The sequence below is a fragment of the Fringilla coelebs genome (genome assembly GCF_963513975.1).
Source record: "Fringilla coelebs genome assembly, chromosome: 1".
Classification (NCBI taxonomy): Eukaryota; Metazoa; Chordata; class Aves; order Passeriformes; family Fringillidae; genus Fringilla; species Fringilla coelebs.
Window position 1 is genome coordinate 114456197 of NC_140028.1, and position 14663 is coordinate 114470859.

Consider the following 14663-nt stretch of genomic DNA (forward strand, 5'->3'; position numbering starts at 1 on the left):
CAGCCAAGCTGTAGGGAATCAAGGGAGAGTCTCAGACTGGGCAACTTTGATGATGAGAAAACATGACCTTTCAGAGATGAGTGAATGAACTGGAGCTGATTAATCTAACACAGGAAAATCTTAGCAAGATGTTTTCCTGTTTTCTCCCTCCCCTGCCAGACTTCAATCAATGGCCAGATTCAAGCACAGAGCTCACAGAATCACAAGACGATCATTCTTTCAGTTTACAAAAATCACATGGATTTAGGGTGAGATGAAAGATTGTTTTTTAGTTAGTTCATCCATTTGGTTCCTGGATGCTGTGCTTACATCTCTTCTGTTCATCTAACACTCCCTTTTCTTTCCTTTAAATAAAAATATGCAGTTTTCACTTTTGTTTCTGTACATGTAACAACCGCTGTGTATTTGTGCATTAGTATCAACAAATGTGGACTGGGCAAGATCATTTGCAGCAGCATCTCTGAAATGCCTTGATCCTTTGGTTAAAAAAAAAAAAAAAAAAGAAGTAAAAAATGGTTGTGCTCATTCATTAAAAAAAATGATGGGTTGCAGAACTCTCTCTCTTATATGCTCTGCTTAAATACTGCTAAGTCTGGAGAACTGCCACTGTTTTGGACCAGCGGAAAGCATGTAAGGATCACAGCACACACTAAAATGAGGACCTAATAATTTGCATATATATTTATCACAGGTGCACAGGGCTCCAAGCAAGGCAAGCACTCCAGAGACAGGGAAGACCTCTCTCCTGTTTGGAAGATTCATCTGGAGAGCAGCCAGCAAGGACTTGCAGGAGGAGTGAACAGTAGCCCACTGGAGTGGTTACACCACAGCCATAAATCTCTGCTTTCCCTGTTAAGCGCCTGGGAGAAGGGAGAGGGAACTGGCCACAGCTGACAGTAATGGGTCCCATTAAATTGTCGCTTTTAAAGAGACTCTAAAATGAGAACAAACTTGCTTCATAAGCATTTGATCAGTTTGCCTGACACCAGGCAATGACAGACCCTGCTCACGTGCACTGGCTGGGGGCTGCTGGCTCTCCCCTCTGGCGGCTGAATAGCTGGAGTGAAATCACTGACTGCATTTACAGCCAACCAAATCTACATTTTTGGCACTAGTTGTAACTGTGTCTCACCTTATAATTTATGCACCCATTATTCTAGACAGGGAATCCAGAAACAATATACTTTTCCCCTCTAAAATACTGCATTATGATCTGCTTTTTATTGCATAGTAACTTTTCCCACTGAAATATATTAAATGAGAAATTTTAAGCATGGCCTCATGAAATCTTAAGGAGCTTTATATACAAAAATGTTTTTCTACTTCTCAGCTGTATCCCGAGTTGAGCTGTGGAAATTGTGGGGGCTTCTGCTTATTATCAAAAGGAAGAACAATTTATGAGTAGGGATTTTGAATATTTGGCAAACCAGCTGCAGAAGCACACCACTTTAACAGTTTCCATGCCAACATACCAAAAGTACCAATTGCAGAATTGGGTGCATGACTTCTTTAACACTACAAGTTTTCATAACAGGAGTACTGAGATGCACAAGTATCATGCCTAAAGGCGTCCCCTGTATACGGGAAGTTCCTCTGAAATAATAAGAATGAATTTGCATATATATTTATCACAAGGGCTCCAAGTCTGTGGACAGTTAATAAGAATAATAACGAAGAAGGATACAACATGTATATAATTTACATGATTCTCAGAAGACAAGGTACCCATATCTCAAGACTACAGTACAATCTCGATACAAAGAAAGAAAGATAGGCTGTAACCTCAATTTTGGCATTTTCTGCTCTTTTGAACGGGTACTCAAAAGTGAAAGAATTTTTTTAGTAAGGCATTTGTTTTGTTTTACAGGGTGAAGAAAAAGAAGAATGTATATTATAAACAAATTGGATAAAGAATCCCTAAAGCTGACTTCATTGGAAATACTGAATCTTGGAAAATTACATCCAGTTGTCTTTTCTGCTATAGCACAGACAAAGACCAGCTCCACAAATCTGAAGACCAGCACCGGGACCCATGGTGCAAATTCAATTGCTCTCCATTTCCAGAAGAATCTAAAGCAAATACCCCTCTATGAAATTTTCTCAAAGGAACACTTCATTCGGGATTAGAAAGAACCTCTGTTTCCATTATCAGGTCAGTCAGCAAGTGCAGATGGAAATGGAAGGCTACTTTCCACGGCCAAAGTATTTCTGAAAATTGGGAAGCTGACCATTTACAAACTGGGTGATGGTTCACAATAACCAGAAAATATAGATAGGTGTATAATTCAAAGTAAATTCCAAAATTGTAGCAAACAAAGAGCCCCTGAATATCTATTTAATAAATAAGTGTGAACAGAATTAGACAATTATTTATTCCATTTTCTACCATTATGAAACCCTTTAATTTTGGATTTACTTCTCAAAGATGTGCAAATCAGAAAGTCTCTAAGTACTTGCTACGAAAAAATCAAACTGCAATTTGAAAAGATGACTAAAGCAAGAACAGCAGTGACCTCAACCATCTCACCACCACCAAAATCACACTCAGCCAGAACTACTCTTGGCAAGCTATTCTATTCTTTTTTCCAGCAGGAAAAACAGTGCACTTTCTTATGGGGTGCAGCAAGCTATCCTAAATCTACATCCAACAAATCAATTGTATATAATTCTCTATCAACCTTTCATTAACCAGATTTTTTAAAGTTCCACAGTTAGAAAATAAAAGTTAGTTCATTGTAATTTTACACATTTGTAATTTCATAAATATGGCATAGTATAAAAAAAATAGGCTAGTACTGTTATCAGAAAATGTCACAGTATTTAATTTCTGAGATGTTTGTACTGATATCCCTATTTTCTTATTTGCTGGATTACATCTGTAAACAATACTTTTAAAGACCATATTACAAAATATTGTGTTAAATACGGTGGAAAGCTGCATTTTTTCCTACACTTGTACAATTTGTGGAGTGTGCACAGAACAGCCTGTACTCTACAACTATAATTAAAGGCCACATGTGGTCCTTAAACTAATGGAGAGGTATGAAATTGATTGACAAGATGAGAACAAAATAAAAGGTTTTTCCCTCTTTCTAGTGAAGAAAATTGAAAAAGTAAAACCCATTAGAACCTAGTGACAGGAAAATAAAAACACACTCCACATTCCCTGCATGCAAAGCAGGGAACTTCTCAGCAGGGAAGTGTGCTAGCCTGAATTGCAGCCCACCTCTTCTGGCGTCTCTGGTCATACCTCACGGTGTGATTTGCATAGACAGAACTTTTACACGTGGATATAATGTACTTAATTCTGCTGAAGGTGTTGCAAACCACACACACATTACTGATCCAGTGTGAGCCAGAGCTCCCTCAGCCATTTGCTAATAAGCCATATCAGCTATGGGCAGGTGAAAGCTGGATGGAAATGTTACAACTACATCTACAAGGACTCTTTACCATCCATTGTGGGGAGAGAAAATATGATTCAATTCCAGCAACAACATGTACATACACATATAAATTTGAAGTTTCTTATTTTTACAGTGAATATTCCAAAACAGGGAAAGGCATGGACACTGCCAAAAGAGGAAGACAACAATTTTAGTTTGTTAATAACAACAACAACGATAAAAACGTAATTGTTATGGACTAGTTAGTGCCCAAAGATTCTGAAAAGATGTGCAAGGTCAGCAGGCATGAAGGCTACATTTATATTAGGAAATGCTCTTGCAAACAGTCATGGGCACTATGGCTTGCTGGCATACAATGGGAAAGTCCACATCTACCTTAGGTATCTCCTTCTGGCCTCTGAAATGGGACAGTTGTACACAAACTGTCCACAGGAGATGACTGCCTGCAGGAGGAACACCACTTGCTACCAGAAACATTCCAGGTACACATCACTGCAAAGCTGTGCCCCAAAATGTGGCTGGTCACAAACACACCAGAGCTCAAGAGTCAGACATTGCTGTTCTGTTTTGAGACAGCCTTCACTGATGGTATCAGGAATTTTATGAGAGAATGGAGTGCAAGATTTAAGCCAAACAATTATACATTGTTATGTGACAGTTCATGGAAAATAAGAGAGTAGTTTCCAGTTCCTGTTTCCACAGGACATTAGCCCTTATGCTCATAAAGAAGTGAAGCAGGGGTGTTAGCACAGTTAGAAAGTCAGTTTGGGGTAATCTCTGTGCTTTCATAGCATCAGCATGGTTGCCAGAAAAAATTACAGTAATTAGTAAAAAAACAACTATTCTCACAGTTTAAGATGAACCCCTGGTTTATGACAAGGGGCAGGGTAAGGGGAAGATTAGCTGTGGATGTAGGTGCTGTACCCTCATGGAGACACCGCTGCTCTTTGTCCATCTCTGCTCCCAGAAGCCCAGCACAGGGGGGCAGCTGAGCTATAACCCACAACCTGGGTGCAAAAAACTGGAAAGCATATTTGGCATTTGGCACACAACACAATTTACATTTTTGCTACCTGTTGTGGTAAGGAAGTAATTTTATTTCTTTGTTTATGGCATTCACACAACCCAGACAGAGATTTTAATAAACCTGGTAAAGAAACTTTTTTGTTCCCAATCCCACCTATTTCATCATGTTTGCTTGTTCTCAGAGTGCTTCCAACTAATACAGGCTTCCCATCTTTTAAAATGAATTCAGGATCTGTCAAAACTTTTATCTTCCAAACAAAGAAACAAAATCAAAACCAAAAAGAATTAAGAATTTACTGAAATAGATACCATCTTTTTCACGGGGCACCTGACCTTCTTGGGTTTGTAATCTGAAAAGCTAAAATTTCAAGGATGGCATTAAAACAATCAGGTCTCCTCTGATAGCACAAAATGATTAAAATTTCCAGGGTTTCAGTACTACATTTAAAGCAGTTGCAGCTCATTTAGTGTCTGTCTGCATATGGCACTGCTTTCTGCAAATGAATGGCTTGGAATGTTGCTATGCTACAAAGTGCTTACAGTTTAAGATCAGATTATATTAATAGTATGCAGAAATGTATTTTGAAATACATTTTTCACCTTCTAAAAAGTATTGTTGATTTAACTGAAACTAGGAGCAATTTTCTGTGATTTGAGGAATTTTTCATAGCTGTGCATGGATGACAGCACGCATCTCTACTGCTGGCACTGTCGCTAACACAACCTAAATGGAGACGAATACAGCTTGATCATTCAAGCTGATCTATATTTTTCTTTGAATCAACAGAAGCTTTTCCCATTGCATTGCTGCAAACAATGTTACTTCTTTCCCCGATACAAATCATACTGTGCATATATTTTCAAGTTTACATTTCTTATTTTCTGTTTCAGTTGCAGGTGATTAAAACATGCCAAGAAAACAAAACCAAATAAATACATGGAATGTTAGTTAGCTAGCTTTATGAAGTGTGCTTTTATTTTTTACTGCTAAATAGCTGAGAAAATTCTATGTCTGGATCCTTAATTCCCCATAAAGAGGCATAAATATAGGCTTAAACATAATTATATTATAGCTAGAAGGTAACATGTGCAAGAGTGGTGTTATCAAAAAGAACTGCTGCTTAAGATCCCTCCACAATCCCAGAACTGCCCAAGAAAATGCAAATCTGTTCTCACATGATGTAAGAGACATTATTAAAAGGAAAAGGCATCTGTCCCAAAGGACACTGTTCCATAAAGGGAACTTTTCTATAACAATCCATAAAATATTTTAGGTTCTCTCAGCAACATTTCTCGCAGACCAAAGCATAATATCATAGAATCATGATATCATTTAGGGTGGAAATAACACTCTTGCCATCAAATTTCAAACAAACAAATAAAATGAAACCCAGTTCCTTCCTCTCTCTCTTTCTCTCTCTGTGCAGCATTTTGTAAACCAGTTGTTGTACCAATGCTGATCAAGGATTCATGGCCTGCAACAGGGAAACCCCAAGCCCCTCAGCCTCCAGAGGGACATAATCATAGGGAACTTTGTATCAGAGAACATTAACACAGTTGTGCTTGGGTGCCTAACCCAAAGGCTCATGGGGACAAGCTGTTCTAGGGGGTGACCCAGAGCAGATCTGGTTTAGATGCTTTGAATCAGCAATCAGAAGAGCTTCTCACTCTCTCTTAATAGACTGCAGAAAGCCCAGCCTTCAAAGTTAGGCAAGTAATTTTGGGCCTGGAGTGGTGGGACTGCCCTGCGCTGCATCTGTAAGTGATTAAGTTAAAACTGTAACAAAATGACAGCTTTTCTCCTAAGCTTAACATCTTAAGCTTAACAACAAATTTAAATGAAGCAAAAACGGTTTAATTTTCTCTATTTTTTTCCTCTGTGTGTATTTTGCCTTTTATGGGGAGTCAGTCTTACAGAATTACAGACCTGAATGTCAAGGTTTATATCAAAGCCTATTTTTTCATACTGCTTCAAGTCTTTTCCACAATAAAAACATATATTTCAGTCAAGAATATGTCAAACAAACAGACATATTTTCAGAGCTGAAGACCCTTGAGAATGTATTAAATGAGGCTACCCTTTTAATTTAATGATCCCACATTAGATGTGATTCTATATGAAAACTCTGATGGAAGGAAAGCTATCCTTATTTTATGATAAAGGGCAACTTGGGATCACTCAGTATTGAAGCAGATTTATCTACATTTTTGTCTGTTAGCATCAATAACAGGCAGAGAGGCATCTTCATCATTCAGACAAAACTGCTGGACCGTGAACCTACCCTCTTATATGCTGCGCTGTCTTCTCCCATGAAACTGCTCTAGGCATCTTTGCTGCCTACCGAATTCAAGCCAGTAATCCAGGCAGGACTGTCAGCAGAGGAATGCCGTCTTTTAAATGCCCAGAACAAGAGACAAGGCTTTCAGAGACAGCTGAAGCTGCCAGAACACCAGCTTCTCCTCCTCACCCACACAATGATGGCATTGTGTGGGGAATCCAGCCCACTACTCTCAGTCCCCCTTTCTGCAAACCCGGCCACAACAACGACTGAAGTCAGGACCAAAGAGCTGAGTGTTTGGTGAGAGTCAGCCCTATAACCACTTGCACCAGCTGGATAAATCTAAATTGCTCATTTTCAATGGGATTTGTTTGCCTGCTGTCTAGCAACACCCAGAGACTGGGGGGAAAAAACAGAAAAATCTCAGAAGTCTGTAAGTGAGGTCATGAAACAACATAAGTAGATTGCAAAACCCACCTCTGAGATGCCATGCTGTTTACAAAATGGAAAAACTGTAAATAAGCTGAATATTGTCAATGTACTCTTTTACACATAAAAAGATGGAATGTCTATGGAATTTTTCTTACAAAATACAAGTACACTGTGAAGATCAGTTTGATTTTGAAACTCAAACACATACAGAAAGCCTATCACCAGGTATGAGGCACACACACTTCTGTGTTTTGTGTAAAACCCAGAAATAAACACAAAAGCATGTTTTTGGGATTTTTTAACTACTTTGAAATTCTCACTGTGGTTGACAAGTGCCTTTTATGAAATACTCCATACTCAAAAAACCTTAAATGATTAATATATCAACACAAGCCACAGAACAGTCTTCCTATTACAGCACAGTACTGAAGACTTCAGTAATGAATAAGACAGCAAGGTCACTAAAGTATTTGACAAAGCAGGTTAGGAGATTGTTCTGAGATACCTGGAAAAATAAGAATCAAGGATGACAGTGAGTGGGAAAAGAGGAAGAAAGGACAGGAGAAGGCACCAATCCCATGTGAGAAGACCACAGCAATGGTTTGACAATTAAGACAGCTAAAGCCAGATTCTCAGATTCTGGAGGAAAAATGAAAACAGATCAGGTAAAAGAGAATACTACAGATCAGAAATGATGTCATCATGGCAAGATGTCTGAAAGAACTGACATTATAGTTGGTGATGACACAAAGAGAGGGCGGAAAGTTCTGTCTTCCTGAACTATGTGTCCAAGGTAGCAGAGAGGTGAGCAAGATGACACACCAGGGAAAGATGGGGGAAGAGAAGTCAGAGAGAGGAGTACTTTGGAAATTATCCAAGAGTTGGTGGTAGCTGAGGGAAGATAAAATTTACAGCACAGTGTTTCCCAAATTGAACATCACAAGGTCATAGTCACCATCCACAGCTCTCCAAGGGCTCCTGGCTGGAAGGTCTCAATTAAAAATATACCTGTTATAAGCAGAATATTGCCATGACATCCCCCATTGGTCTACCACAAAAAGAGGTCAGTAAACAATGCTTTTCTAAATAGAAAACCAAAGAACTGAACCTTGGGGAATGGCATCAGGAAGTGGATAAAGAGCCATTTAAAGAGACATTGAAAAGTCAGCAGGGAAAGAGCCCTGAAAGACAGGAAAAAGAAAGCCTGATGAATCAAAGGCAGCCATCAACCCAAAACCTGGTGGACAGAAAACTGTTCCTTGCATTAGATGACAACTAATAATGATCGCTGTGGCAGCAGCTTCACTGGAGCTCAAAGGTGAAAGGCAAAAGAGACAGAAACAGAGAGAAAACTAGAAGAAAACAAATGTAAAGGCCGGCACAGGGAAACAAAATATCAGGGTCCTAATTAGGTAAATATGATGTGAGCAGAGTTTTCCATTTGTGTTTCCCTTGGGAAACAAGACTGCCAGGAGTTCAAAGTGAAAGGTAAATGAGTCAGAAAGGAAAAAAGAAAAAGACTTGAGAAAAGAACCTAAGAACAGCGGAAGGTGAAAATGCAGGAGAAAAAAATGAGTGAATTTAAGATTTAACATCACAGAATGAAGATTGCAAATTTGATGAAGAAAGAAGAAGGGAAAATAGAAGTGAAAAAGGAGAAAATTGCAACACAGTCAGATGAAAAGAGAAAGAAAGGGATTGGTTAAATATTTTAGTTTAGCTTCTTATGGAATGAGATTGCCTCTCCCCATCCCAACAGCTTCTGAATATGCTGGTCAGCTACAGTGACAAATCTTGAAGAAAACAGCTCTTTCAAATTGCATGGAAATGTGTCTTCAAGGTAAAGGGGTAATGAATTTGAGTTTCCTAACTACACAAAAGGCTGTAACACAAATTCTTCCTTATTATTATTGCTCCCTTGATTTAACAGAGAATGAGCATGAAGTTGCTGCTCCATGCAAAGCAGAAGCCTTCAGTGAAGCACAGGCTCTCCAATAAACTTAGGTTAATCAACTGAAAGGCAGAGATCCACAGGAGAGAAGGCTTCCTCAAACAGCAGTGCTCAGTGCTCACTGAAACTTGCAAAGCAACTGTCTAATTTATGTACAAAGAAGGCTATAAAGAAAAGAGGTGCATGAAGTACTGATATTGAGAACAGAGGAGGAAAGCAGACTTGAGAACAGGCAGAAGCCTGTATGGACACAAATCAGAAGTTCAAGGTGGTAGTTTTCTTGAGGTACAGGACCAACAGCTGATGACAGTATGAAAGCAAGTAAAAAGATGAAGGAAAAGAAAAATAAACCAAACAGTCAAAAAGAGCTCAAGAGAAAAGGATAACATTCTTCAGAGGAAGAGTGGAAACTGGCAATACAGGTTTCTGAGGTGGCTTCTGGTGTTGCAGTCTGCTCTCTGCTGACATCCAGCTCAGACAACATTCAACAGCACATGTAGCACCTGAGTGTCCGCCAAAGGAACCTGTGGTTGATTCAGCAGCCACATCATGTTCTTGCCATTTCCTAGCATTCGCTAAGGAATTTGGTTCAATCCATGGAGGAGATTCCATAAAAACCTTAGTCCAACCTGTTGCAGAGCTAACATCAACAAACTCAAATATTACCAGTCTCAAGCAGCCAAGTTACTACTTTGGAATCTTGTTATTTCTCATAGACTGACAGGCTTTGTGTAGCTAATCTTTTTTTCTTCTTCTTTTTACATCAGCTATCGTTAAGTGCTGAATTACCCCATCTTGCAAATCAGCAAAAAGGTGAAGATAATATTTCTGTTCTTGTTCAGTAATGGCTAACACATTACAAGATGGATTTCCTCATGTATTTTGACAAGTGAGATCTTGCTTTAATTATTTATGAAAATGCTTTGCAGTAGGCCAGTAGAAGTCCTACAGTGTATTTTTTGATATTTTTCAAAAAGAATGAACTCTTAGGGACATGTCACCTTTCTGCCACAGTCTGCAATTATGCCTGTTCTTAGAGGTAACGTGGGTGAGCAAGTTACACTACCAGCATTTGCATGTTAGCATCTGAGTATGAGATTTCCTACTTAAGGAAATCAGCTGCAGCATATTCTTTCCATAGTTGTTCTTAACAAACAGTTAAATTTTGATCGTTTCGGGGTATCTAAAAGAAAAAAATACAGACAGGACATCCAACAAAAACCTCACCACCAGAAAGTGGTTCTAAAATTGAGGTGAGATTAAGAAGTTACTTTCACTAATTCAGTCTCAACAGTTATAAAATAGGGGGAAAACCAGATTTCAATCCTTTAGTATTTTGTCTAATGACAAACCCAGGACTATGATATCTTACGTAAGTAAAAAAGGCCACTAAAATGGAAGAAGTTGAAGGTTCAAATGATAAAGTAAAAATGGCTAACTGCACACTATCTGAAAAATATACCATTTCACGAAAATAAACCCGCAAAATTTTTTTGTTAATTTATTCTAAGAACTTTATTTATATGGCTATAGCACCTGTCACATTTTCAGAATGCATTAGTACTGTACTAAACACTACACATCTATTTTAAGCTAAAGGATGAAAATCATAGGTCTTTTCTTTAACTGTTAAGAAAGATCATTGCACTAGGGTATGCTAACAAATTTATCTGTGAGAGCATCTGCCCTATGATATCATTCTTTCCCATTTTTCACTCTACCTTTTTCCTTGCATGCATGGAAGTGCACACTGTGTGCACACCTCCAATAATTGCCACACGAATAAGGTGTAGCTAAAATTTCTTCTCTGCAGGTATATTCTACTTTTGAGTGGTGTGCTTTATTATTGCATCCTACGGACAGCCATCAATTCATGCTCTGACAATCACAGCAGCGCAAGGCAGGTGGCAGATGAACCAGCAATGATGTCTGACAGATTAAATTTTACAAATACAAACCTGCTAATCCTCAAATTCCCAAACTGATTTGAGATTAGTCACATAGCTAGAGACTACACCAAAAATTTCCAGATGATCAGATCCTGTTCCCAAATTCCACCCCCTGAGTACAGAGAGGTAAAAGTACACAGAAAAAGGCCAAGAGCAGCCAAAGGCCATGTGAGATCTCAGGGAATATCTGACCTACAGATGTACAATGAAGAGTCTCAAAATGTTTTCCATTTATTCTTTGATCATGTCTACATCTATGACCACATTCACATGCGAGTCAATAGTTAAGGAAGTTCCTGAAAGACATATTTGGCAGAAGTTATGAAGGGAATTAATTCCAAGAATGATGGTAATTTACTTGTCTTTAGTCATGAATCAGAATTAATTCATACAAGAAAGTTACAGCTGTCCCTGAAGACAATCAAGTCACACCAAACTGGGTTGCTTTATCCTTCTCCTAAGATGAAATGCAGCCCTAGAAAAGGAAAGGGAGATGATGGCACTCACCTTACATCCCTCACAAGCACTGACACCATAGTGATATCCAGATGACTTGTCTTGACAAACAAAACAGGGCTTGTAAACACGAGGGGGTGGAAGTGGTGAAGGAGGGCTCGGAACAAGTTCCTCAGAACTGGTGCTCTGAGTTTCAACTGCTACAAAAGAAAAACAAAAAATTGAATGATTCATATTAATTTTTAATAAATTACCATATATAACCATATTTTAAGTATCAACCTGACCCATACCTTTCTTTCCATAAAAAACCATTAATTTGTCTTTCCTAGCAAAATTGAAAGGGAGCTAAGCAAGGCAAATAACGGCAGGACTACATCCTACAGCCTCAAAACTGCATTTTAAAGTACCCAATAATTTAGATGTAGGGCATGAATCTTACCAGGCTCCCAAAAAGGACAGCTTTGACCTCCTGGTCTGGTTTTAGCCGATTGAATTGTATAGCAGCCATGTGTGCAGGCTGGATATCAGCCTTTAAGGGAAACTGCAATTGGTACCTAATCTTGGGAGAGTTTTTTAATATCTTGCCTTTTTCTAGGTCAGTGTGCAATTCTGACCTAGCAGGACAGCAGCACATTTCAGGATATATGTAAAGAGAGTGAAGAGAGAGAGAGACCTGAAGTGAAAATTACCTAAACAGGTTGTCCTTTTCTTTTTTTTTCAAATCTGCAAGTCGTCCTTTTCTTTTTTTTTTTTTTTTTAATCTGTAAAACTATCACAACCCAGCAACACTTCCTTACCTACCTTAGGACCTGTATATCAGGAAACCATCCCGGAGAAAAAGCTACTTATATATTATGACCCCCACATCCCTTTATTGCCTTAATATTTCTAGATGGTCATTTGTTTTGAGCCTGTTGAAAAGCCAGTAACCCCTTTCAGGGAAAGGACGTGAAAGCTCTACGATGTAAGATAAGACATGTGAACTACATCTTTCCAAAACATCTGCATTAGTTTTCTGTGATATGCTGTCATCATTCCTCACGTTTATTGTGGGTGTGCAATACATTTTCATGTTTCACCTAGCCGTCTGCTGCTTCTCAGATAAATCCCTCTAACTTTTCAACAGATATACAGGAATGACAGGATCTGTGAACTCAGATCTAGCCAGAAATATTAGGCACTATCAACAGAGCTAAATCTCCAGAGTACTAACAGCAGGCCCTAAAGAATATTACTCAATGGAAAAATCTTAGACAAGATTTACTGTACATGATATTTTTCAGATTACAACGATGATACATTTGTATTAAACTCATGATTCATTGTCAACCCGTGTGTTGCTGAATTCACAGAGGGCATCACAGCACATGAGGCAACCTCTGATTACCCGTGAGAGAAGGACCCCTTTCTGCCTTTTTTCCTTGGGTTAAGCTAGTATTGACTTCAAGGACAAACACTTCTTGAGAAGAAAATAAATGCTAGAGTAAAGTATTAAAGGCTCTGATCTAAGCAAGGAAATACCTTTGCAATTTATTTATATATCTAACGATAAGGAGGCTGTGAAAAAACCAGAAAACTAAAATAAGTCAAATAACATGGCTCCATAAATTGTGACGTTAAGACAATGTCCAGAACTACAGTCATCTTTTTCAATATTAAATAAACTGCACTTGGCAAGCATCTATGTGTTCCTACTGCACCAAGAAAACTTTAATGAAGCTTTTTCTTAATGAAAACTTATATGAGAATGATAATTTCTTTTCAACAGTAATTTTTGGCATTTAAGAGAGATAGAGAGTGCTCTGTTATTGATCTCTGCACAGCCACCCTGCTTGAATCAATAATCTATTAGTACCTCTAAATTAAAGTTAGATTCATCAAATGCCCTTGAGAAGCCTCAAACATTCCTTGCCTTATTTCATGCTCATACATGAATTATGGTGGCTTCCAATGACACTGTGGAATGATAAAATTTTAGCTTTAAAACTCCAATACCAACAGACAATGTGTTTTGTATTAGCTCATTCAACTCTCCTGGTCCACCTAAAAGGCAGCTTTTAGGCCCCCCATGGGAAAACAAGGTTGTGTCATTCAATAAAACAACTGCTCTCCTGCAATCCTTCTGTGATTTCAGTATGGGGAAAGCAGCCTTTCAGGAATAATACTCATACACTTCTGTTTATTCATCAATTCATCCTAAACAAGCACCAGCATCCAATAGTAATGTTCCAACCACAAACAGTATTGTACACCAGAGAGGTCTGTCAGGCACTGTAGAAAAAACAGGAGCTTGTGATATCCAGAAGAGATTATGCAACCAACTCAGTTCATAAATACACAACACAGCAAGTGAAGTGTTGAAAGTACTGCTAGAGAATATTTTTCAGGACAATTTGAAAAGTTATATGATAAGGAAGGAGCCAATAGAAATCAGAAGATCCTCCCTAAAGCAACCATATACCTGTGCCACTAAAATGACTTAATCTACTAAAAATAATACTTGCATTAGCTGAACAACTGTCTAGAGAGTTTGGTTTCTTGGTTAGTTTTTTTGGTTGATAGGTTTTGGGTGTTTCATTTTGTTGTTGTTGTTGGTTGGTCTTTGTTTTTGTTTTGTTGTTGTTGTTTCTGTTTTTGGTTTTTTTTTTTTGGGGGGGGTGTCTTGATGGTGTGTTTTTATATAATAAAACACAGTTTGGGCACATTCACTTTTGACTACAGGCAAGGTATGCAGTTTTCTAGAGAAGCTTGAACCTGGGTTCAAGCCATGCTTGACTCTTACTCCAGTTTCCGACTTACTATTCTTCCTTGGATTTAGTTTTTGTAATTCTTGATGTGAAAAAGTGCCTGGGCAGAAGTCCTGTGCAGGCATCTGTAGCAACCCATGCTCAGCAGGTATAAAGTGCTATTTTTGCAACATGTTGACAGCTAATGGATGCATGACAGCAGAAGCTGCTCTCCTCTATGCATGTCTACGCAAGCAAAAAGGAAAAAGAGAAAGGATGGGGAGTGGATACTTGACTTTTCCAGAAGAAGCATTTTTAAAGCAGTCCTACAACTTTAGGAAGAATTCAAGGGGGAAGAAAAGAGAATTAAAAAAATGCAGCTTCTTTCCTTCCCCTGCTTTCTTGTCGTATGAGATGTGACACTTCAGGATCCC

General features: G+C 38.5%; 1 protein-coding gene across 1 annotated transcript in view; it reads right to left on the reverse strand.

Moving 5' to 3' along the window:
- Positions 1–14663, reverse strand: part of RARB (retinoic acid receptor beta) — a 90610-nt gene that overhangs the window by 54869 nt on the left and 21078 nt on the right. The window contains exon 2 of the mRNA XM_084226665.1: positions 11552–11700. Within this exon, the coding sequence (XP_084082791.1) occupies positions 11552–11700 (149 nt within the window). The remainder of the gene's footprint in view (positions 1–11551; positions 11701–14663) is intronic.